The sequence below is a fragment of the Melospiza melodia genome, chromosome 16 (assembly GCF_035770615.1).
Source record: "Melospiza melodia melodia isolate bMelMel2 chromosome 16, bMelMel2.pri, whole genome shotgun sequence".
Lineage (NCBI taxonomy): Eukaryota > Metazoa > Chordata > Aves > Passeriformes > Passerellidae > Melospiza > Melospiza melodia.
In genome coordinates this window covers 13907379-13932869 of record NC_086209.1, presented here as the reverse complement: position 1 = coordinate 13932869, position 25491 = coordinate 13907379, and the positions used below count along the sequence as shown (strand labels likewise).

Sequence of the window (25491 nt, the reverse complement as noted above, 5' to 3'; positions counted from 1 at the left end):
ACCCGAACACTGTCAAGATCTCGGATCACGCCTCACAACGAGTTTTACAGCAGATTTCTGAATGCTGAGCCCACTCTCATTGCAATCAAATCTCTGGTACGTGCTTCAGCAGCTAGGGAGGGCTGCGGAGAACACTGGGAAAGCCCGCGGGACTCAGGTCGGAGAGGAGCTGATCTCGAAGCAGGTTATAAAACCTTTTGCCCCCAGAGACGGGAAAACGCGCCGGGTTTGTGGCCGGGGCGGGACTCGAACCCGGATCCTGCTGCAGGTCACGGCCCGGCCACGCCCCCGCGGCGCGCGCGTCCTAGCGACCGTTGCGGCGTTTCAAACACACACACGCTCCTCCCACAGCCAATCAGCGCGCGCGTCGGCCCCGGAGGCTGTCGGGAGCTCTCCCGTCGCCGAAGCAGTGCCGGGGTGCGGAGCCACCGCGCATGCGCCTTTCCAGGCGGGCGGCGCTGCCTGCGCCCCGATCCCCGCGCATGCGCAGTGCGCGGCGGCGGCGGGCGCGGAGCGCGGTCGGCGCCGAGGGGAGCACCGGGAGCAGCGGGAGCGCTCCCACCGCCACCGCGGGCAGCGGCACCGGCTGCAGCCGCTGGAGGAATCGGCCGCCCCCGGGCCGCCCCCGGGATGCGGCGCTGCTGCGGCCGCCCCCCCCGCCGGGCCCGGCGCGCCCCCGGGCTGAGCCCGCGGCGCCGCCCGCGGGGCCTGTAGGGCCGGGGCAGCGGCGGCCCGAGGAGCCGCGGCGGCCGCCGGCAGTGAATGGGCGCCGCCGCGGGGCGGAGGAGCCGGAGCCGCCGCCGCCGCGATGGCTCAGGAGAAGATGGAGCTGGACCTGGAGCTGCCGCCGGGGAGCGCCGCGGCCCCGGGCGACGGCGGCGGCCTGAGGCGGTCGAACAGCGCCCCGCTCATCCACGGGCTCAGGTGAGGGGCCCGGGGGGCTCAGCCAGCCCCGGGGTCGCCGCTGCCCGCCGGGGCCTGGGCCAGGCCCGGCGCTCTCTCAGCGGCCTGCGGATCGTGTCCCTTGTCCCGCGGGGCCGGGACCGCCGGTGCCCCCTTGTCCCCTTCTTCCACTGCTCGCCGCGCTCCCGTTCAAATCAAATGGTGTTTGCAGCGCTGTGCAGGCTGCAGCGCGTGTCGCAGCGCTGTGGAGCTTTAAGTAAAGCGCACCCAAAAAAGCTGCTCACAAAAGTTTGTTTTCTCCCCCTGCAGTGACAACTCCCAGGTGTTTCAGCCTTACGTGTTGCGGACTCGCAGGAACAGCACAACAGTTATGAGCCGCCATGGAATGGTGAGGAATCTGAAGCATGTCATGTTTACACACATCAGGGCATAATTGGAGTAGAGAAATGAAGTTAAACTTGATTTGTATTTGCACTAAGTATCCTAGCAAGCTTCCAAGCTGCAGAATAAGCAGTTTTTCATCTCTAACTGCAATGTATAGTGAAATAATACTGGTATGTTGACTGTCCCCAAGAAGACAAGAGTAGCTGGCATTTTATGTGACTCCCCATATTAAGTCCAATTTTAAAGTTAATTTAGGCCTGTGTTAGAAGAGTAAAATGCTGTCAGAATTAAGTGTCCTGAAAGAGTGTTTTACTGTGTTCTGAAAATGGACAGTGTCACGGTTCTTTGTTGACCTGTTTGACATAGTGCTCTTTTTTTGCAAAGGCAGAACACTAGACCTCAGAAAATCACTGAAAGAAGAGAGATTTATTTGTTGCTCTCTGGTAGTGTACACTACTGCAGTTGTTAAACTTTTCAGAAACGTTCCATTTCTTTTTTCTACCCTATCCTTGTTAGGTGAGGCATTTGTATGCTCCTTCTGCTGAAATTTTTCTGTCTTGTCTGAGGATAGTGAAGATTAAATATTGCTTTCTCAAGGCCTTAAATTCCTGACATAAGTTTCCTCTACGACTTCTGTTCCGGAAAGGTGACAGGGATTTTTAATTCAAAGTTTTCTGTTGTGAGACTTGTTAAGAATCCAGAATTTTGGAGCATGTCAGTAGATGTGACACTGGACCCATGGCCATCCTGAGTGGGAACTGTTGGCCCATTTTTATGTGGTGTTAGAGTTCAAGAGGAATTAAATGCATAAAATTGCACGCAATTGAAAACTTGCAGAAGTTAAGCTTTAGGGAGTGTTGTTCAAGACTGGGTTGAAGCACTGAGATTTCTCCTTTCCAATAGGCAGCAGGTTGAGTTGGGTGTCCTACAGGAGTTTGTCATATCCCGGGCAGTGGGGAATTGTGTAACAATCACAGTTTCATTTGTAGTATCTCCCTTGTCTAAATGACATCTGTAGCTATGTGTGCACTGGAGATGCTGAGCAGTCTCTGCCTGCAAGTCAGATCCATGCCACTTGCTGGGTGATACCAGGAATTTGTGAGTGGTAAAACAAGTCTTTTCTCTTGAAGGTCAGTGTTTGCTTTTTTGCAACATTGTTTGAGTCACCCACATGCAGTTGTGCAGCTCATTGTGAGCTCCCTAAGAATGAAATTGATGGTAAATAGTGAGCATGCAAGCAGTGGTGTGTGATTTAATCATTGTGGCTGTCACTTTTTTCCCCAGTTTTTGTCATCATCTCCCATTCGTATTCCTAGCAGCCGACTTCATCAGATCAGGAGGGTGAGTGGAGTTTTTATCTGTGTGTTCAGTAACAGAATGAAGAGTACTGTATGACATTGAAGTACTTGCACAGTGAGGGTTTCTTTCCTATTGAGTATTTCAAGTACTAAAGAAAACTGAATATTTCTTAAAACTTAATTTCATCAAGGAAGAAGCCCTGCAAGGCTTATTGTTGTGTTTAAGCTACCTTGCATTTTAGGAGTATTTCATTTAAGAGAAGCAGTGAGCTGGACTGGTGGCTGTCCTGTCTCTCTGTGTAGTGGTTCTGCTGTTCATTTTTCAATCCTGATGGCAAATAATGGAATCACAAGTGTTATTTCAAGTACCTGTGATGAGTCAAATGTTATAGGAAAACTTAGGACATTTATCTCTTGCAGGAGGAAGGAGTGGATTTAATGAACAGAGAAGCAGCACATGAAAGGTGAGTGTTACTGAAAGAAGGTGATAAAATAGCCAGAGTTATCCTCTTTGTAGCTACTGATGGGGTTTTTTGTATTCTAGGGAAGTGCAGACAGCAATGCAGATAAGCCAGTCATGGGAGGAAAGCTTGAGCCTGGTAATCTTTTTATAGATGTTTCCTATTTAATTCCATTTTTACACTCAAATGATGAATTTAAGGGAAAGAGAGGAATTAACTGTGAAAATAATTTAAGAAGAATTTAAGCCCGTCTGCTTTTAGCTACTTTGTGCATTTGACCCAATGACTTTCCATTAGAAGGTTGTGCCTTGGATTTCAGGGTAATGTCCTGTGCCAGTGTTAAGTCTGAAACTTTGTATTCACAGAGCGACAATGACTTGGACAAGTCTGAGAAATCTTTTTCCCCAAAGAGAATAGACTTTGTTCCAGTTTCACCTGCACCTTCACCTACAAGAGGAATAGGAAAGGTAGGATAAGTGAAATACCAGGCTGAGACAATATTTCTGAATTCTGGACCAAGCTAAACTGTCAAGATCTGTAACTTCACAAATTGTTCCATAGTTTAAAAAACCCCTCAACAGCACAACTGAGCAAGCACCAAAAAAGCCAAATCCATATTTTGTTGGTTTCTTAGAATCAAATGGTTGCCCTCTGGGAGCCTGCAGAGTTTAAGCAGTGAAACACTGCATGATTTCAGTTACTGTTTGTGCAATGTTGGGTGGGTTGGGTTCTGCTTCTAGGGAACCTGGAGATCCTGTCCATGAAGTAGTCATGGACAACATCTCCAGGTGCAGAAGTGAGGGGATTTTGGGGAAGAAGCACCAAAATTGGACTGCAAATTTGTTTGGTGAGAGATGAAAATGTGTCCATCAGTTATGGAAAGGAAGGCACAAATGTTCTCTGAAGGAGGACTTGGGTGTGTTGAACTTATACTGAAAACTGGTGGCAGATGCCAGGGAAAGAGCTGCATGTTAGATAAACTGCTTCTCCAGTGAGGATTGGAAAACTGAAATGTGGCACAGAGAAGCTGGCACTGGATGTGAAGATGGGCTGCTTGACCTTGCTGGCACCCTCTTGTGTGATTCTGCTTTTGTACAGAACAGGAGCAATCTCTGCTCCCACCAGATTGGTGCATGTAACAGCCCCACATGAGTGCTGGGTAAATGTGTTCCTGGGGAAACACTGATGCTGCCAGCTGGTCCTGCACCTTTGGAATTCTGACTGTAAAGCACTAGCAGATAACTTCACACAAAGATTTTTGTGTTTAGCTAGAAGCATTCATAGGCTAAGCTCAAATTAGTTGCAGAATCACAGAGCCAAATATCTTGTTTTACTCTGGAATATTGTTTCCAGGTCAGATGTATTTTGAGTAAACTCAACTTGTTTGTTTAAAAAGCCCCTTGAAAGAAGTCCTGAGTACTGTACTGCTGTTTCTAAATGTAGCAAAGAACAGAAGCAATTCTCTTATTTAGAGAATAGTGTCTATTTCAATTTTACTTCTCTTGTGGGTTTCAAGTTTAGTTAATCTGAGCAGAATTGCATGGGCCACTATGTTTTTTAAGTTAAATTCTAACACTTGTAAGATTATATTTGATAATCTGTATAATCTGTTGCTAGCTTTTCTTTAAGAATAAAAAGGGAATAGAAGAGGGGATATTTGTTTTGGAGGGTGGTGTGTAACATCTGAGTATTTTAAAGGAAATTCTAAACTATCTTTATTTGAACTTTCTTCCTGCAGCAATGTTTTTCACCATCATTGCAGATGTTTGTGAGCAGTAATGGATTACCTCCAAGCCCCATTCCCAGTCCAACAAGGCGATTCTGCAAGTAAGAAATGAGTGTCTGTTGTGCTAACATTGGAATTTAAGCCAAAGATTAATTCAAGTTGATGTTAAGGCATTAAAAGAGACTTCAGTTTTACAAGTGCTGAAGCATTGCCACATAAAAATGCTCTAAAAGTTCATCCTTTATGTCTGTGCTCTTATAGAGCAAGTGTCAACTTTAAACTGGACTTGGTGACTTGGGGAGAAGTCCTCAGGTATTTCAAATTAACTTTGTCAGCAGATTGGTTTTACATAAATACACTGCAAAATTTGGAAAAGGATTGAAATGAGGATGTGATTCACGAAGGGAAGGAGAAAACCTTAGAAAATCTTCTATAACTTTGTGTGGCAGATAATCTGCTTTAATAGGCAGCCCTTTTTTGTTATTTATGTATTTAGATTCCACAAGAATCCCAGTTGTGCAGGAATAACTTTGAAGAATGCTCCATATGCTGTGATTGTGTTGATTTGATGCAAACTGGAACCTTTACTGGCCTGACTCAGTGTTCTCTCTTCAGCAGGAGGAGTCAAAGTCCAATCAACTGTATCAGGCCCAGTGTTCTTGGCCCCATTAAAAGAAAAGGTATGTGTATTCACCGTACCTTAATATGGATGTAGTTTTCTAGCTGGATACATTTTTTTGTAATTCTGTAGATATAATGCACTTGTATCCACAATGAACTGGAATTTGCCAGGCATAACTCAAAAATACAGTGTAAAGTAGCTAATCTAAAACACAGGAATGAAAAACTTAAAAAACAGCTACTGCTTGACAGAGGCAAACTTTGTTATACATCAGATTAAATGTCAGAGCTTACAAATCTTCAAAACATTCCTCCAAGTACCACTGAACAGTGCACACCCTTCAGATCATCTTAGGAATGTTGCTTATCATGCAGTATCTGCTAAACTTAGTACTGAATGTTTGTTTTCACTCTGAAAGTTCAGAAGGTGAGTGTTTAGAGAAATGGAATAGATCAGTGCCCTCTCCTCCTGAAGGAGGAAAGTACATTCTTTCCTGGAACTGTTCCTTGTTAGATATTTACAAGTAACATCCTCAAACAAATCTCCACAGTAGAACTGTAAAAATGAGATATTCCTAAAGTGTGCCTTTAGCTGTGCTTATCATTTCTGCTTTTTTTTTTTTTTTTAACTTAGGCATTCTTAACTGCACCAAAAACATCCTTTTATTGTACAAGACTTACATTTAGGCTTTGAGAAAAGTTATTGGTTTTGTTGGCTTTTTTTAGTACTGCTTGTCCTGTCAGATAAAGAGCATTGTCTAACTGATACTGATTTGACAGAGGAGAGAGAAAAGTTTTCTCATAGATGTCAGTTCTATCTTGAGTTTTATTTTCTGTGAATTTTAGAGGCACTAAAATTGATCAAAAGTTTATTAAACTAAATGATCAATAAGGAATAAATATCCACACTTACACCTTACATAAATTGTAAGAGCAGTGCAGGTAGAGGGACAGGCCTTTCTCACCAAATCCATGTGCTCCCATGGAACATCTTTTACAAAGTGGAGGTATGAGTTTTCCTTTTCTTACTTGAAATATCAAGGAATTTTCAAAATGCTGCCTAATTTTGAAACATCTAATCCATATAAATGAACTTGCTTTCTTTTCCTAAATATGTGGTCCTGTTTTTTTCTGAATTTCAGTCATAGATTTACAGTAGTAGAAGGAAAGCCATGAACTGAAGAACTTTTCACTGCCATAGGGGATTTAGATTGGTGGACTCTGCAATGTATTGTAGCAGTGCAGATTTGTCTCTGTGAAATTTAAGGGGCAAAAGTGTTGGTGTTTTGTTCAATTTTCTGCAAGACCAAATATTTTATAAATGTTTTTTGCCCATTCTGCTTGCTAGAAGTAATTATTCCTTGCCTTAACATAGGAATGTATCCCTGTGGGCTGAAGGAAATGGGACTTTTGAAAGTTACCAGTCTTCTATAAAGTGTAGCAGTGTGATTCTGTTGCAGAATGTATAGACTGGTTTGGTATAATGTTCAGCTTCTGTCAGGTTTTTGAGCTGACTCTGCAACTACTGCCAAGTGTAGGTAAAAGCCAGAAAAATTCCCATTTCATGCTTTTTTCCCCAAAGTAAGAATGAAAATATACTGTAGATGAGAGGGTGTGGCTTTTTAAAATTTATTTTCAAGTTCATGATATTTTCAAATGTTTGTTGTAGAGCAGCTATTAGTGAGCCAGCTCATTCTCACTGCAGATTATACTAAAGAGATTACATTAATTCTCCCCATCATTTTTAATCTCTTAATGTCTGTAGATGATTACAGGTACAAAGATAGTCTGATCCATGATGAGTAAGTGGAAATGCTCCTACATGACAGATTTATTCCATTCAGCTTCCCTGTAAAAGTGTACCCATGCATCAGAATTCATTGTACAGGGGAGGGTGAAACTGAACCCAGCTGTCATTCTTATTTTCATAATCACTAACAATTTTAAACTTCATATTTTGACTTATATCAGTTACCTCATCTCAGCTGTTTACTTAAAATATGTCATGATAATTAGTTTGCTTTAGATTGTTTTGTCTGATTGGAGTACAAGCAGCAAGTTTTATGTTTTTGAGATCATTGTAGGCCCTCAGATACTGCTGAAGTTTTAGCTAAGGATGAACTGGATGGTCTAACAAAAGCTATCATCAAACTGATGTCTTAGTCTTGGTTGGCTGAATTGGAGAACTGGTGTTACAAATGCAACCTTGGGGTGTTGTAGGTCAAACCTGTCTTTTACAGCAGGCAAATATTAAATGTATGTTGCAGGCTCAAGTGAGTTTGATTATTTGCACTGTTTTCCTTAGGTGAAATGGAAACTGAAAGTCAGCCAAAGAGACTTTTCCAAGGAACCACCAACATGCTTTCTCCAGATGTTACACATCTGACAGATCTCAGTTCATGGTAAAATATTTCACATGGAAAGGAATGTGCATTTATCACAAGCTTTCTAGTTGTTTTTTTTTTCCAGGAAAAAAATACTTTGTGTGTCTCTTGTGGATGTGTATTAATGGAAGCTGCCCTGTGACAATGGTCCTTTTCCTTTAGTCAATTCTTCCTGAACAGACCCTAGCCTAGATTTTGGGTATCAAAGCTTTTACACTGAATATAATTGTTACAAATCCCTGTTGATTCATAAGCAAATTTACTTCAGTTCATCATTGCAGTATGTTATAGGCAGTGGTCATAGAATGTCTGTGGCACTTCACTGAATACTTAGAAAATGTGTGTGAGTACTTAATTGTTCTTGTCCCTAAGTTCGTGGTTCTTAGACTTATCTTTTTTTATTACAACCATAAAATACCAAGGGGTTTTTGGTGTTGAGTCAGAGACTAAGTATTCAAAAATATCAGCTGTTACTGCTGTAATTTCAGACTTTCACTGTAGACTTGTAACTGCCTGGATGGTTTTTTCCATGTTGCTTCTCCCTAAATTGAAAAAGCATCAATTAATGTGCCCTCTGGGATCTTGTATCTAGACTTCAAATTCCAATCACAGGAATTCTGTGAGAAAAATAGGTCTCAGTCTTGCTTTGAGTAGTGCCATGTTAAAGAGCATACCAGCTAATTAATGACACCTTTGCTGCATGGCTGATTTATTTATTAATTTTCCTTTACTTTTAGGTTTTATACTTACTTGTTGTCACCTCCTTTCTGTGTCTGATTAAAATCAGCTTCATGATTTATTCTGCATGTTAAAAAACCCAATAATTCTGCTTCTCGTTCCCATGAGGAGCATGAATATCTCTAACATGCTACAGAAAACAAGGAGTTTTCAGGGCTGCCAGTCTTGCAGGAAAGACTGAGTGGTAGTATAGGTCTCCTACAAGTCCTGTGCAAGGGGGAAGCTTTGCTCAGAGCCTCGTGGCCCTGCACTAAAGGAGCTTTTTCCCTTTCCCCAGCCTGTCCTCGGATATTCTGGACGGGAGCAGCAGCAGCGTCGGCTCCTCCTCTGACTCCCTGACTAAAGGCAGCATCACCACGGAGTCCCCAGTGCCCTGCTCCAACTCCTGCTCCTCCTTCATTCTCATGGATGACTTCTCACCCAAGTGACTTTACCAAGTCCTGAGTCAGTGTCTGGCTGTGCTGTCCCCTTGCTGTACGCTCGTACAGAGAAATGAACTCTGATCCTTGAACCATTCATATGAGGTTTATTAAAAGGAAAAATTGTTGTTACTGTAATCCTTGGCTACTTTCCAGTGATTTTTTTTTAATTTATCCATTTAATGGACATTGTAGACCATATTAATGTCTGGTTTTGCGAATTTATTTTTTAAACAAGATGTCTGCTGATATTATACTAACTTTTGCTTTCAGGAACTTGCATACACTTTTTGATTCCAGGAATAGGTATCTACCTATTAGTGTTGCAATTTTTAGGAATGTACTTCTATCATTATCATGGTCGCTATGTCTAGGGAAATAACTTGGTTTGGAAGGATTTGAAAATACTAATTTATTCTCTGGCACTTCTACTATTGAGTAAAATTACTCTTGCTTTTTTTTTTGTTTTTTTCAGTTACTAGCCTCAAATTCCTTTATGGAAGGGAGAAAAAAATATTTTATTTCCTTAGTGCTGCTAGTCATTTTTATGAATTCATTTACAGAAGGCCACATTGAGTGTGGAAATCTCACTCTTATTACATTAAACTAAAAACCCCACAGCAAAATAACTAATGACTGTCACTTTTGCCATCAGTGAAGAAATAATAATATTCTGCAAACAATTAAATTAGCTGCATAGTTCTCTTCCCAGAACATTTGTCCTGCAGATTGTATGAAATAAGGTCATTATTCAGCAAGATTTGGCCAGGAAAAATTAATCCACACCTCGATTGAAGACATACAGTACAGATAACTAAGTTAATTAAACTACTGTGTAGGAGAACCATGTATGGCACCATCGATGTCTCCTGTGGCATTGAGGTCATAAGTATTTTTGTGCCTTAGGGGACATTGTTACAAAATTATGGAATGTAAACCAGAGGGGTGGGTGGGGAAAGTCCTTTGTGTACAGCTTGTTTATAGAGTGCTTACCCAAGCCTTTTGGGGGTGCTGCTTCCCTTTGTGTTCCCTTTGAGGTGTGGAGGTGCTGGGGCAGCCCCAGCTCTGAGGGGCAGCCAGGGTGAGACCCTGTGCAGCTGCTCGGGGCAGGGTTTGTCCCTTTCTTGGTCATGAGCAGAGCAAACAGCTCAGCAAAGGTTGGATCCCTAAGGAAAGGCTTTGGATTGGATGCAAGCTCTGCAAATTGCTTGGTGAAGGAATTCCCTTTGAGCTATGAGTAGTCTTGATACAGTACCTTGGTCAGTCTGAGGTAGGAACAGATATTTTACTTTTTAAAGACTATAACGGGGCAAAATAAATCCGTTTGTAATCTACTGTGTTATGCTATTTATTATTTATAACTCTGTAAAAAGTCTGTGGTGATGAATTATAGTATTTTTTTATGATTGAATAAGTTTTTTATGTTCAGTAATTGCTGGCTGGTTTGTATTTAATACGCAACGTTGTCTGCCAGAATCATAAGCTTCCATTTTTGAATGTTTGTAACATAAATGCTTTTGTTACCTAAAAAGTACAACTTGTGATCTTTCTGAAAGAAAATAGCACTGAATTTAAAGTAAGATTATGTGCTTTAGATGTGAGCACAATCTTTGGCAATACTGTCTGGCTAAAAGGGAGGGGGAGAACTGTAGTTTTTTCTGTTCTGAAGAAGCCGTTGGGTATCCAGAAGACATGTACATACCAGATTATTTTTAAAAGTGTTTCCATTAAATTGTAAGAAGTACCAGAATGGGCCAACAGTGGCACTATTATTTGTATGATCATTTCCACCTGTGGAACATTAGTTCCCCACTTCAAATAAATGTGCATATTGTAAAATATTGTCCATTGGTGCCATTTTTAAATGAGCTCTACAGTATTGAATGTTAATTTTGTTTGTATATGCACAGTGCTATTTCTTGAATTTTTGATGTCTTAAGTCGCTTGCTTATTTTTTTATTCATGCCTGTATCTTCTCTGCCTTCTTGGTGCTTAAGGAAGGCTGCTTTTCCATTTTGCAAAATATTGATAAACAATCTGTGATGAAATCCACCCCCTTACCTGTGCCCTGCTTCCCTTCCACTGTGCTGTTACTGGTGCTGTGGTGTGGAAATCTGAGGGGTGCCAGGAGGGGGAAACCTATTGCATGCTTTCTTAAACCTGAGAAGAGCATAGCTATTGCTTCATTTTGGCTGATTTACCTGTACAATTGATGTATTCCAGATTTGTTTGTTAGTGGAGAGTCCTGTCTGAGTGCTGGCCTCTGTAAACATTCGAATGTAAGCTGCATAAAGCGAGTGCACAAACAGCCACTCTTGTTGCAGCAGTTTTTGTAATGTTCTGCCTATTCCCCACTCTTGGAAGGTCTTGTACAAGACATTGCTCTTTTATAAAATATAAAATATATCCGTAATGCCCTCTCTGGCTGTGTCTGTTGTTTCAGAACAAATGGATGTTGCTGTTAACAGGCCCAGCGTAGGCCTAGGTTCTCTTTCACACTCCTAGCACAATTTCTTCATTTTGAAACAAAGTTTTCTAACATGCTGATTATTGATTCTTGCACTTCACTGTGTTTGAGTTGTCACTGCTCAGAGGAATCATTGATACTGCAGCATACTCTAAAACTGACTTTTAAAAGTTGCATTTCTGGATTTGTTACCTGCCTTGGCCGAGGGAATTAGACACCAGTTGGGAAAGAAGGCCAGCTGGTGCTGGTAGGCAGCTTTAATGTATAACTATTGACATTTAACAACTGTTTTTTATGACTTCACCAGACTTACTGCTGCTGAATTGCCATGATAAGTGTCTGAGAATTCCTGTCTTTCCCCCACTTCCTTCTTTTTAAAAGGGATCATTAGTGCATATCTTTTTCTGAGAATCACAGTGATGAATTACCTTTAATGTTGTAATAGTTGAGAACTAAGTTAAAATACCTGTGTAATTCAAGCAGCTTCTTAGATGGACTATTTTTAGTATGTTAATTAGCACAGCATTACAGCAATGGTCTTTGCACAGCTCATTGACCAGCACTGCCTTTAGATCATATCCAGAGCACACTGAATCCTCATTTCATGGCCTTGAAATGCTGGAAGGATTTTACCAATGGTTTAGAAAAATGTGTGTGTCAGCTGTGGAACTCTGTATGTTTTGATAATATCAAGTGTTCTGCATCAGGAAATGGATCACAGTGTGCATGTTTCATTCTCCTTCATTGAATTTCAAATGGGGGGATGATGGGCCCAAAAGCCTGTATTTAAGGGGCTGTTTTTCTGACTGTATGTGATTAAATACTTTCTCCTACAATGGAAGTAATTAAACTGTCAGTGGGTGAGGATGTAAATCTGAGTCCTGCAGACTTTATTGGAAAACTCATTTTTGAAAGGCTTGAGGAACTCTATACTGCATAAAAACTAAAGTGGGATTTGAAAAAAATTATTTTGTAAGTCATGATAAAAATAGAGAATCATTTTAATAATTCAAAATGCTAAAAACATTTTAAATGCAAGGCTTTATCTTGGCATGTTTCTCCAGGCAGGTCTGTGTTGGGGGCTGTTTGCAGAGGTGGAACTTGAGCAGGCTCAGGCAGATTTGGAACTGAGGTTCTGGTGCACAAACACAATAGACTGGCCCAGGGAAATGATTTTTTGCAAATATTCACATTCTTATCTGTAGACCCTGCTAATACATTGTGTGACAACAAAGATGAGAACTTGTTTTTCCTGGAAGGAATTTAATCAGCATATAATTTTCCTGGTAATTTAATAATAAAAAAGCTTTGCATTAACATGAGTTCAAGAATTTCATGAAGTCATAGGCCTGTTGCATTTGCTTTTTTTTTGGAGTAAAGGCCAAGGAATATTTTTGGAGCTATACAAACTGCCCCTTGTATTCCAAGGCTATTGCATGAATGGCAGCTGTCCACAGGAGATGGGAAGGATCTTTGCCTCTCACTGAGTATTTTACTCTCTCTAGACGCATGTGAAGTAATTCTTAGCAAATTCAGTGTAAGATGGGTCACTGGAGGTACCAGAAGACCCAGTGAGAAGGAAGTAGTGATGTGCTCCCCTAATGATAAATTAAGAGTTTTAGCCTTGAGTTAATCTTGCCCAGCTAATTTTCAAAGGAAAAATGCATTTTTCAGACAACTGAGACTTTTAATGGGAGTAAGAGACTTAGAGGAAAAGGTTCCTTGTGGGCAAGTCTAGGGCTGTTTTCCTTAATCCACTCTAAAAATGAGAGCTGGGCTTGCCAATCAGAATTGGAGTGGCCTTCTCTCAGTTCCAGCTGGTTTTGGGGAGGGCAGGGGTTTGGTGTCTGGGTTTCCTTAAGGGCTGGTTATCAAATTCCCAAGGGTCCCAACAAGGACCTTTGTCATCAGGCTAAAATCAGAAGTAGATCTTTTTTAGGGCAAGTCTGTTTTCTGAGGGAGTAGTTTTGCTGCAGAGCTGGTTTAAGGGTGACAGCTGGGTTTGCTTCCTGCTGCAGGGACAGGGCTGCTGCTCCTACAAATGCACAGGCACAGAAACCCCTGCAAAGGGTCCCTGCACCTCCAGGCTATCCTTCATCCCTTCACAGTGGACTGGGCATTGGCAGAAGTCTCTTGTTTCAATCCAAACCCTTTTTGCATTCAAGCTGCTTTTTATTACTTGCTCTTAGATCTTAAAGCCTTTTGGTTTGAGTCTTGCCTCTGATTATCATGCCAGGGCCAGCATTTTCTTTTTAAACCTGGAGCAATTTGGTTTGTTGTTCTTGCATGATGAAGTTTGGAGATGGAGAGGAGGTGGGTTCTTGCTCTTAGCAAAGAATGCAAGTTAGCTTGGATGATCACAAAAGATTGTGGGGGTTTAAAAGAAATGAGACCTGAAAACACAGAACAAAGAAATGCCTATTTTTAGTGAACCAATTTGGCTGGTTTGATACCAGGCTCCTTTTCTAAACACAGGCAATAGTCTTCTGAGCATATTTTTAGTAGCAGCAACAAAACCCAATGTGCTTCCACCTTCAAAGTCTTCTTACTGTAAAGTAAGAATTTATTACTGAAAGATCACAGGTTTTGCTCATCTCTAACCAGCCAGGCCAGGTCTCTCTTGGTCTCTGCCTAAGTTTGCAGTGACAGTCCCTGTGATTCAACAGGACAGTGAGTGACACCAGGCTGTCAAGCAGTTCCTGTGTGTCCAAAAAGCATCATCTTACTCTGTACAACAGTTCAAACACTCTTGTTCTTCCTTAGCTTATTTCTGAGGGCCATAAAATTTTATTACCTGCTATACAAACACAATTATGGTTTAATTACTATAGGTTGCCTATCTTACTGAATAGCTGTGGTAAAATTCCTGGTGGTCTCTTGACTGTCTCTTATCTTGGGTTATAACAGAATTTGGTATTTTTGATTATTTTTCAGATATTTTCTGAAAGAAAAATTTCCATTGTATTTTGATTCGGCAAGGTTTGGATTTATGCAGAAGTAAGTCGTATTTGACAACATGAGTTAAATGAATCTTGGAGAGACAATGACATGAGATTTTTTTCAGAAGATCTTAAGTTAAGTTAAGAGTAGCTTAACCCCTCCATGACCTAATGAAACGTCCTGCATTCTGGCATCACTTTTGAACTACCACCAAAGTTGAGTAAGTTGGCAGAAGCTCCCAGCTATTACTTGTGTTTGGATAGTTTATAACACAGATTACGAAAACCCTCTTGTGCTAGAACAAAAATATTTTCCTTCCCTCAAATAATTTGCAATTTAAATTTATCATGAGAACTGTAATCATTTATCAATGCAATGTGTGCTCAATAATTTTTTCAGCATGCAAAAGTTAAGGCTTGTGATAGGCAGGTAGGAAGCAGGTGGTATTAAAAACTGTGGGCCCAAGTAAAATAAAGAATGTAATGGAAGTTAACTAATCAAGCATCTAAATAATCTAAATACAAATGTTGGATCTAGCCTCTGACAAAGCTCTACAAGCCCCTAACATTTTGGAAAAATTCATCTACTGCCATGAACTTAACAGCTCTCTCTCGACCCTAGTTAATGTCAACACTTCCCTATTTATGACCAGAACCTCCAAGAACTTGGAAGAAAATTAAATATGAAAAGGGGGAACTAGAATAAAAATGCCTCTGTTCCTATGATGCATGAGTTCTGGTTTGAAAAATGTTACAAAGTACAGTGAGTTGGGACAAATATGCTTTGAATAAGAGCTGAGGATGTGCTGTGTAGAGTACGTGTAACATCTTGTTCATGTGCAAGAACAGACTGTGAAAGAAACAGCTCTGTGTGGGAGAAGCAACATCAAAGGCCCTGAAAGAACCAGTGCTGTAATAGAAAACATTTGCCTTTGAGGACTCTTTTTGCTTCTGGTCACTTCATTTTTTTCCTCTTTTTTTCCCCCTCCTGTATTAAAACACAGAAAGGAGCATGGGTAGGGTGAGCTGGAGGGCCAGCAAGGGGGGATACGGAGGGCCAGCTGAATTTCTGTGAGATTGCACAGCTTCCCTCCCACCCCCTTCACATGGAGCTTGCATCAGCCTTTAAGGGTATGTTGTGTTTTTTGGGCAACCAAAGCAAGGCTGGAAGTTCAGCTTTGTGTCTTCAGCTGGAAAGGGAGCACATGGGATTGTACTCAGCTTCTGTCAGATGTGTCCTGCATGGGGGCAAAGCCCTTCCTGGGGGAATGAGAGGGGAATTAAGGGAGCAGGAGTGGGACAGAGGTGCTCCAGAAGCTCTGGGCACTGTGGCAGAGCAGGAGGGAGCTGGTGGAACAAGGGACTGTGGATAAAGTGTGCAAACACAGGGCACATTGGGAATATTTCTGTGTCTGCTCTGGGGTGCCCTGACCCAGGGGAGCACTGACTTTGACCCTCACTTATGGAGAAAGTTTCCCAGACTTCAAGATAGACTGGAATCCACAAAAGTGTGAAATAGATATAGAGAGTAGTGTAGGTGTATTACTTGGTGAGAAATTTAGGGTTTGGGGATTTTTAGCATGTTGTGGATGGAAGCAAGATGGAGGGCACAGGGCGTCATCCTGGGTTTCTTCTTCGTGCTTCTTCCTCCTTCTCCATGGGTTTGGGTGGCATTTTGTAATTGGGCAGAAAAGGCTGCATTGTGGGCTCTGTGGGATCAGTTATTGGGTTAAAAGGGAAAATAATCTAAGTGTCAGCTCTTAATTGGATAATTTAGTCTTAAAAGCCCTTGTACAAGAGATTGTTGGCCATTTTGTGCCTTCGAATGAAAAACTGCCCAACTCATAGTAGTGAGACTGTTTTACTGATAGGAAATAACAAACACCTGAGTGTGAACATGAACTATCATCTCAAGTGCCTTCAATGCAGAGAAACTCCCACCTGGAACCCAACAGTGAAGCACCGTGACTGAGCAGGGCAGCAATGTCACCCCATGGGATGGCCGTGGCTGGCACAGGCCGGGGCACACACTCGGTGTGGAGCATTCCCTGGTTTTCCTGCAGGGCTGGGGGTGTCCTTGCAGCCAGCAGAAGAGAGAAAGGTGATGGCACAGCTGGATGCATCCTGAAATCTGCCCCGGCACATCCCGCAGCCTGCGCCTCTCTGGGTGCATTTTGGGGAAGTAGCAGAATTTTTGGGAAGTAGCAGAATTTTTCAGCCTTGCTTTACATCAGCAGCACAGAGCATGGAGCATTAAGGACTCGGAGCCAGCAAACAGCGCATCCCTGAGCGGGCCGGGAGCTTCGGAGCGCTGGGGAGGTTGGCGGGGATGGGGATGGCCACGGGATGGCGTCTGGCGGCTTGCAAAGCGCAGGGAGGTGTTTGAGCAGCGGTGATGCTGCCTGGAGCGCTCTGATCTGCACTGACCCTGCAGCTTCTGGTGCTAGAAACTTCTAATGTTTTCTTCCTTTTCACTTAAAAGGTAACCTCTTCTTTCAGAGTCAACACCAACTTCCCAGAGTGAGGGTTTGGACTTCTTCATGCCAATAACCTTAAAACTGATTTAAAAAAAAACTTCTCTGTGGCTGCAAGAATAACTCAACTCTGTGCTAGAGGGGACTGGGATCAAATTTATTTGACAGTCTGAGATGAGTGAATGGCCCTGCTCACAGTAAGAGAGCTTTCCTAGCAGTGCATTGCACATTGTCTCTTTTCCTTGCTGTGGCACAATTTGGTTGGCTTTGGGGGATTGCAGTGTACGAGCTGGGGTTTTCCCAAGTGCTGATGCTGCAGTGTTCCCATCAGACTGCACATCTTCCTGTTGCTTCTCTGAGTGGGCACACACAGACCTGGATGCTGGAGAATGTGCAGCAGCTCCAGCTCTGTGCCTGCAGCTCCCAGGGAATGCCTGCCTGCATGGCAGCATCCATGGAGCCCTGCTCTGCTGTCCTGGCCAGGTGAGAGCTCAGGTAAGGCTGGCCAGAACAGGACTCAGTGTCTGCTGCTGCTTGGGACAGAGCTTTGGTTATTTACTGAAAACCAAGGTGTGAAAGGGGCAGCACCAGCTCTGGGCTGTGTGTCAGAGCTGCCTGCAGGGTCACAGTGTGGGCTGGCATGGTCCAAGTGCTGCCCTCCAGCTCTGTGGCCTTACCCAGTGTGGAAAAGAGCTGGGGGAAGGTGGGGGAGCCTCATGACCTCCCCAAAGGGCTTTGGGCTCCTCCACAGCACTGAGCTGAGCTCTGTCAGCTCTGCTGCTGCTGCTGGGAGCTCTGGTTTGGCCCCTGGACCAAACTGGCCCTGCTGAGCCCGTGCTGCACGTAGGTCTGGCTGGAGCTGGGAGGGTTTCTCTGCTCTTTCATAGTTTGCCTTCTCCTCTGCACGTCTCCAGCAGGAAGTGCAGATTCAGCAGGCATTGTGTGCCTCAGCAGCCTGCCAGCTGCCTTGCTGAAGCTAATTCACAATTCTAGTCACTCCTGATAAGTTTGCAAACAATGTGCAGTGATTTCTGAGCTAGATAGCAGCTGAGCTGAACTCCTCCACTTCCAGCCTGTCAGTTGGACAGAGCTCTGCACTCACCTAGTGAGGCTCATGGGGCAAACGTGGCCTCAGTATTTTCTGCTTCTGTGATGTTTAATAAACTTCTCATTTGTTTGGGAGTTGCTTTGAGTGTCATCATTATTATTGAAACCCTCGAGTGTGTGGAGACACAGAGAGGTCATGTGGTTAGTGTTGGTTGAATCTGAGTTAGAAATCGAACCCAGGATTTCTGACTTGCAGTTTAGTTCTTTGATCACTGGATAATTGTGTTACCCCCTTTATAACACACTGGAATAGCCTGGGAATTTCCCTGGGAATAACTCCAGTCAAAACAAGAGCAACGTTTTTCTCTTCTGCTCATTTCATGTGGCAGCCACTGGAAGTGGCTCTGAGGAGCTGGCCCAGAGGAAGGGACTCTGCACTCGTGGCTCATCAGCCCTGGCAGGAAACAGCAGGTCAGAGTTAGAAGGAACTCAAAAGCTGATGAGTGAGAGGAGCAGCAGGCACTGCAAGGCTCCACAGTCAGCAGGGAGCTTGGGGCTCTCTGTCTCTGTCCTTACTCCACTTCCTCTCTTCTTGTTCACTTCTGATTAACCAAAGAGGTGCCAAGGTGATGATCTGTCAGATGAGGGTTTACAGGTGAGACTGTGCCCTCTCCTGATCTGAGCACAGCTGCCCCTGGAAAATGGGGCTGGTGCAGAAAACACACTGTTTAATCTTCCTCAATATGTTTTTATGAAATGAAATTAAATCCTCATGACTCTATATCTCAGCTTGGCAGATACTGTTTTTTTTCAGACGTGTAAGTTCAGTAGTCACAAATGTAGCAGCCTAGAACTGCAGGGTTTGACCATTCTGTGCAAAAATTGGTATAATATAGTGGCAGAAACAGAAATATCTATTGCTCCTGCCAGATGATAGCAGAGTTTTTCCCTAGGCAGGCTTTGGGAAGCCCTCCTTGGTGCACTTTCCAAAGGGCACGAGGTCACATCACAAAGCAGACTTACATTTTGGAGTGTATTTGTCTCTGTGCCATGAGCTGGGTCGGGTTTTTTTTACTCCTCCTTTAGTATTGGAATTGAAAATTCAAGTTGGAGAAATGTGAAAGCAATTGGGCCTAATCCATTCCTGTTGTTACTCCTTTTGTTTTCACTGGAGTTACTCCAAGGCTGAATTCAGCATATGATGAACAACTTGTTCTCCAAAGCTGGAACTTAGGGGAGAAGGTTTTCGGGATGATCACGCAACTCTGGGGCTCCTTCTCAAGCAGCTGAAGCTCCCACAAGAGGGATGATATTGGTGAGTTCAGATTATTGAATTTAGTGCAGCATTCTAGTAATAAACCCTCTAGTCATAATAAGACATTATTATCCCTTAGAAGAATTACTTGAATAAAACCCAACTGCTCGCTTAGATTAGATGGAAAAATCCTGTTGATCTCATTTACCAGTCAGCTGCACAGATACCAACCTTGAGCAAACACAAATGGTTCTGAGCCTGGCAATCCTCATCCTGCTCCCTGTCCTCTCATCTCTGGGACCAGCCCCTCCAGGGCTGCTGCCTGTGAATGCTCACTGCTCTCCGTGCGCTGACTGTCTCAGCTGCAGCCCAGGGAATTCTCCAAGGAGGTTACAAGCCCTAATTCTGTCTTGGCTAGATGGAAAAGGAGGGTGCTGTAAGCTATGGAGAAGCTGAGTGCATCTGGCTGGGGACTAGGTGCTGTTTATTTGAGTTTGGGGTGGGCAGGTTGTTTGCTGGGGTTTTTTTCAGGATCAAGGATACTGCTGTTAGGAACTAAGATGAAACTCTTTACAAATTTGCAAGATGGACCAGTCCTCAGTGCTGGTTAATTCCCCCTGTGTTCCTGTGAGCTGTTGGAGGGGTCATGGCAGAGGCAAGATCCCCATAGTAAAATTAAGCTTTTCCTTCTTGGAGAAATAACCATTACTGCCTCTCTGGCTCACTCTGTTTCATTTACTTTCTAAACAACTCAGATCACAAAGGGCTCCAGGAGGGGTGCAGCACTTCCAAGGAAAAGGCCTGGATGACTTTCTCCAGTTTAAGGGAGTCTTGTGAAAGTTGTGCTTCCTGCCCTTGCCCAGAGAAGAGGATTTATAACAGATGCTTCAGCAGCCTGCATTGTGTGATTTGGAAGGTGGAGGATGCACCAATCTTGCTGTGCCTGGGAGCCCAGGGCAGCTTTGTGCTGAGCAACACAAACAGAAAATCCCAGAGCCCAGCTGACACTGAGATCCCCTCTTGGAGGAGCTCTGGTGTGCTGGGGCACCTCTGCTCAGCAGCTCTGCTCAGGCAGTGCCCAGTGCCACAGCCAGGGTTTGTCCTTGCTCTTGCTGAGGCTGAGCACTCCTCTATTACCCTTTGGTTTTCACCTTCCTTTTCCTTTTCCTTTTCCTTTTCCTTTTCCTTTTCCTTTTCCTTTTCCTTTTCCTTTTCCTTTTCCTTTTCCTTTTCCTTTTCCTTTTCCTTTTCCTTTTCCTTTTCCTTTTCCTTTTCCTTTTCCTTTTCCTTTTCCTTTTCCTTTTCCTTTTCCTTTTCCTTTCCTTTTCCTTTTCCTTTTCCTTTTCCTTTTCCTTTTCCTTTTCCTTTTCCTTTTCCTTTTCCTTTTCCTTTTCCTTTTCCTTTTCCTTTTCCTTTTCCCTTTCCCTTTCCCTTTTCCCTTTTCCCTTTTCCCTTTTCCCTTTCCTTTCCTTTCCTTTCCTTTCCTTTCCTTTCCTTTCCTTTCCTTTCCTTTCCTTTCCTTTCCTTTCCTTTCCTTTCCTTTCCTTTCCTTTCCTTTCCTTTCCTTTCCTTTCCTTTCCTTTCCTTTCCTTTCCTTTCCATTTTTTTATATCTTGTAGCTTCCAAACTCTTAGGATCTGCAATTCCAGGTGACTCAGAACAGAGAGTTTCAAAGTGAAAGACGAGGTGCTGTTTATTGGAGTTTGGGGTGGGCAGGTTGTTTGTTTGTGTCCAGTGCCACAGCCAGGGTTTGTCCTTGCTCTTGCTGAGGCTGAGCACTCCTCTGTTACCCTTTGGTTTTCACCTTCCTCCTCTTTTCCTTCACTTCTGACCTGCCAGCTGCTCTCCCTGCTGCTGCTCCTTCCAGACTTTCTCTGTTTTCAGGGATCCAAGCCTCAGTTTGTGTCCCCACAGCCCTGACTCCCAGGGATGGTGCAGAATGTGCTAAGAACAGAAACAGCAATACAGGAAGGGGCATTTACAGTGCTTATTACACTTAATTATGACTAGAGGAAGTGCTTCCTTAGTGCCTCAGCTGATGCACTGGGTGATACTTTCTTCAGCAGTTAGGTACTTAGGAAGTGGCAAGGAAGAGCCCCTCACTTTTAAAACCAAAATAAAACAATTTCCAGTCTTACTTGTGTTGACTTGTTTCTCTCCACAGCAGAAAATGCATCACTAATAAACTTAGTCAGGATAATGGTCAATGAGATGCTGTTTCACTTAGCTCTGAGGAGATTTTAGGGAGAAGGCAGAGAATTTGATGTATTCTAGACAGTCACTGGCCCCAAGGTCAGTGCAACAAACAGCAGGAAGCCAAGAAGAACAGAAAGAATAGTTAAAATCTTATAAACCACAACATGGATGGATTATCACACCAAACCTTGGTTTAAGTTCACATGGCAAAGAGGATCTTTGTCTTCTGGGAACTGCAGCTCCTGCTGTTTGTCCCCCATGCTGCTCCAAGACAACATCACTTGCCCAGCTTTCCCTGGTCATCAGGAGGGCTGTAATTTGGACCAAGACTAAACCAAGGATGGTTTTGCTCAGCTGAAGCACAGGGCAGGAGGGGGTGGATTTTCCCTCCCATGGCTGTAGTTCTGCAGGCACCCAAGCACAATGAGAATGCCTGGATTCCCACATCAGGGATTGACACAGTTCAGAGGTGGGATGTGCTTGTGAGCAAACCTCACCTTCCCTGAGAATCCAGCACCAGGTGAGACTGGAGCCTTTTGCCTCCAGCCCTGCTGAGCTCTTATTTTGTCTCCTGTTTGGGCCTTTGCTTCATTTCCCTTCAAACACTTGGCTCTAGGAATTGTTGCATCTCGTCTTTCACTTTGAAACTCTCTGTTCTACCAGCTACTGAGTCACCTGGGAATTGCAGATCCTAAGAATTTGGAAGCTACAAGATATAAAAAAATAAAGCCTTTAAAAACTGTATTGTCTTAATTCCCGTAGGAGGTGGATTGTAACTCGTGTCCTTGAATGCCCTGCTTAGGTGCTCAGCCCATTTCTCGTGTAAATGAAAATTTTGTTTATTTTGCCATATGAAATATTTACCCAAGAACTTTATTCTATCCCCAGGTTAGAGGTAATGCCTGTGGAGAAAGACTGACTGCTTCTTAAAAATCTGTCAGGTCTGGGTGGAGGACACAGCCAGGCAGCCTGGTGTGGGGAGCTGGCAGGGCTGGTTTGGATGAATTATTACCCGGCCTCATACTGTACTCATTTGATTCAGGCATGAACTTCCCTGAAGCTGGGAATTTTGGGTTCTGCATTCAGCTGTGAGGGCTGAACATCACTTTCCAGATGGGCATCCGCACTTCTTGAAGAAAACCCCGGTTCAATCTTGGCCATCAAGGCACTGGGTATTTTCCTTGGTGCTGTTCCAGAGCTCTGTAAATGCTCAGTGTCCCAGAGAGGCTGTGGCTTGTCTGGGGCTGCTGCTCAGCCCTGTCTGCAGAGGCCACTGGAGCTGAGAGCATCCAGGGGCGCATCAGGGCCGGGCCCTGGCGAGTGCTGCGGATTTTACCTTTTTCTGTTCCCTTTAATTTTGCTGTAGTGCACAGCCGTACTTCAGGACTTCCAAGGGCAGCTTCTCTAATCTCCCCAGCAGGATTGCTGCCTCTGGAAATCATGAGGGCTTGGACCAGCTATCAGCTTTATCAGGAAAGCTTCTTTCCGGCCAAGCCAGCGAGAGCTTTGCTGAGCAGGAACCTTGGGTTGAGGCTGCTCTTCTCATATTTCACAGATGGCCTCAATGAATGATTTACTAGCAGAGTAGAAGATTAGCCAGATTCCTCCAACTGCATCTCAAGGCACATAAAGCACTTGGTTTTGCTGGAGCGTGGGCCACTGCAGTTTGTGCAGCCTCGTTAGAGGGTTTTACAGTGATTAACTGCCCTGGCCTCCCTTCCCTGGGGATCAGGTGTCTCCTGGGAGGATCCACGCTCCTCACAGAGCCCTGGAGCCCTGCAGGCTGCCCCACATGGGCAGGAGCCCAACAGCCCTGGATGTGCTGTCTCCAGCTGTGCTTTACTGGAGGGGTTTGTGTCCTCCTGGAAGAGACAGAGATGGTAAAGGGAATACTTAAAATATGCAATGAGGTGCTCCCATAAAATTATCAAAAGCTTTGCTGAGTCTTCCTGTGGAGAAAAGCATCACTGCAGAGTTCAAGTGAACAGTGGTTTGGGAAGGGCAAAACCTCTAGCTTTAATGTTTTAACTGGTCTCCAAGGCTTGGATGAGCTCTCCTGGGGAAGGCAGATTACCCCGTGTTTGCCTGTTACAGAGTTTCTCACATTTTTCTCCATTACACTTGGCAACCAGAACTCTGTGTCTGCCTCTCTATGGCAATTTCTACAGAATCTGGCTGTTTTAAAAGACTGCTTGATTGATTTAAACATCCAAATTGGAAAAATAAGGTTTAAAGTGGACCAACTTTTCCCTTTAGAGTGAGGCTTGTTAAAGGTCTTTGTTAAATTATTTACAAGGGGTCTCACAAGATGAACAGATCTTTGCATGTACTCATTTCTTTGACTTCCATTGTGCTTTTCTCCCCTGCCCAGTAAATCAAAACACAATCCTGGGGTCACTGAAGGGCTTGCAGGGAGGGATGGCCCATTGCTATCCATGTACGAAGCGTGCATGCCATAAAGCCTAAAGCAGAACTGGCATGTGCTGATCTCCTGTGAACAGGCTTTGATTTACAGCCCTCAGAGATGAGAGCTCTGGGGCTCGCTGGGGGAATCAACCCCCACCAGAAATGCTTAAAATGCTTGGAGTTTGGCCAAGAGGCAGGAAAAGAGGGGTTTGTGTCTTCCTTTCTCTCTGCTGTGATCTCCTCTCATACAACACTTAGAGCTGTGCGAGACACAGGGATGAGAGGAAACAAAGCCTGGACACTTCATCCCCGGGACACCAAGTCATTGAAGATCCACAGTCTGCTCCAGAAGTACAAGCATAATAAAATTTGCTACTTTTCTGATTTTTTCGTCACCATTTAGACAGAAAAATTTGGCCTGAATGTACACCCTGGCAGCTCCTTTTGGCTGAACCTGTGGCATAAAGGAGTGCCCTTGATGAAAGCTCCCCCACTGCAGTTCTTCAGGGCTAAAATCTTCCCACAATAGCAAAATTTTAACCTTGAAGCAGGGTGAGGGAAGAGCTATAAAAAGTATAGGAACACAACATTTATTTCTACCTTCTCAGTGAACATAGAAATAAAACGTTTGTGCACATTTCCAGGACAGAACATTATCTGCCACCAGTTGTGTCCATATAAATGAGTTGTGCATTGGCATTTGCTGCACAATTTTTCAAGCCTATCAGTCAGCAGAGCAGGCCTTTATTTTGAGATGACTGCATCCTCCCCACGATCCAACTGGCTTGTAGGAGCAGAATATTAACACCAAACATCACTTTAAAAGCAAATGGCATCCTTTGATGTTTAAATATAAAAAAGGACAGCCTGTGTTTATGAGGGCAACACCAAATCTCAGGGGATTACTCACCATGGCAATTTTTTGAGGCTTTTAAGTCACTCACACAGATTTTATCCATAGGCTGCCAGGCCAGGAGGATCCCTGGGGTTGCCTGAATGTGATCTCCCACCAGTGACCATGGAAGGTCTTGGAGCCCTGCAAGTCCTCATCAAAGACTGAGGCTCCACTTCTCATTGCCAAGCAGATGGGGCTGTTGAGGGTGGTTTGAAAAGGCACTGTCAAAAGATGGAGAAATTAACAGGAAGAATTCAAAGTTGTGAGAAAAGACCGCGAAATCGTGAATTTCCTTAATTTTTAAATATCTCTCTCATTTTTTTCAGATGTAAGATCATTGCGCCAGATGCAGGAAATGGACCCCGATGTCATACACAGAAAAGGTGCTGGGCTGAGATTGCAGCATTCCAGCCTTTTGCTGTGCATCCCACCCCATGTGCCTGTGTCAGCAGTGGTGGGACAGCTCTGCAATATACTGCTAGAAAACTTTCCTCTTGCAGTGCTGTCTTGCTTTTTATTCTGTTCCTCCTGGTTTTCTATTGCTCCTGTCACTGCCAATGCAGCAGTGGATCTGCTCCTACAGAAGGGATTGCTCTCTGTGTGCCTGTGTGATGTCTCAGGTTTTAGCTTTTATAATTTTCAGGTTCTGTGCTGCTTTGGTGTGTAGTTCTGAGCTTCATATTAAGGAATGGTGAGCTCTCTGCACAGAGCAGGGAGACAAAACAATTCCTGCTCTAGCTGGGGACCAAGGACAAATTAGCCAAATCTCAGCCCAGGAGCACAAACACCATGGGCTGGAGAGAGAAAAACAAGAAGGATGGGACTGCCTGGGCTAAAGCTGGAATGGGACAATGAACTGCAAGGTGCAAATGGAGCAG

The 25491-nt window shown here is 43.8% G+C and overlaps 1 protein-coding gene, 1 long non-coding RNA gene and 1 other non-coding gene across 4 annotated transcripts; all 3 read left to right on the top strand.

The window, feature by feature from the left end:
- The first annotated feature begins 780 nt into the window (after positions 1-780).
- PABIR2 (PABIR family member 2) lies at positions 781-11352 on the top strand. 2 transcript variants are annotated; one of them, XM_063170712.1, is made up of 10 exons: positions 781-924; positions 1213-1291; positions 2572-2628; positions 3006-3049; positions 3130-3184; positions 3412-3513; positions 4785-4873; positions 5391-5452; positions 7699-7795; positions 8793-11352. In XM_063170712.1, the coding sequence occupies exons 1-10, from the start codon at positions 809-811 to the stop codon at positions 8941-8943; spliced, it is 852 nt and encodes a 283-aa protein (XP_063026782.1). In that variant the 5' UTR covers positions 781-808; the 3' UTR covers positions 8944-11352. The 2 variants fall into 2 exon arrangements, with proteins under 2 accessions (XP_063026782.1, XP_063026781.1); XM_063170711.1 differs by having other exon boundaries at positions 785-924; positions 5388-5452.
- Positions 8579-8721, top strand: LOC134425952 (small nucleolar RNA U109). The gene has a single exon (XR_010029820.1). It is a non-coding gene; the product is annotated as a small nucleolar RNA U109 (small nucleolar RNA).
- Positions 11353-17198: 5846 nt separating the features above from the next.
- On the top strand, positions 17199-25109 carry LOC134425521 (uncharacterized). The gene is made up of 3 exons (XR_010029706.1): positions 17199-17297; positions 19036-19176; positions 24940-25109. It is a non-coding gene; the product is annotated as an uncharacterized LOC134425521 (long non-coding RNA).
- The last annotated feature ends 382 nt before the right edge of the window (positions 25110-25491 follow it).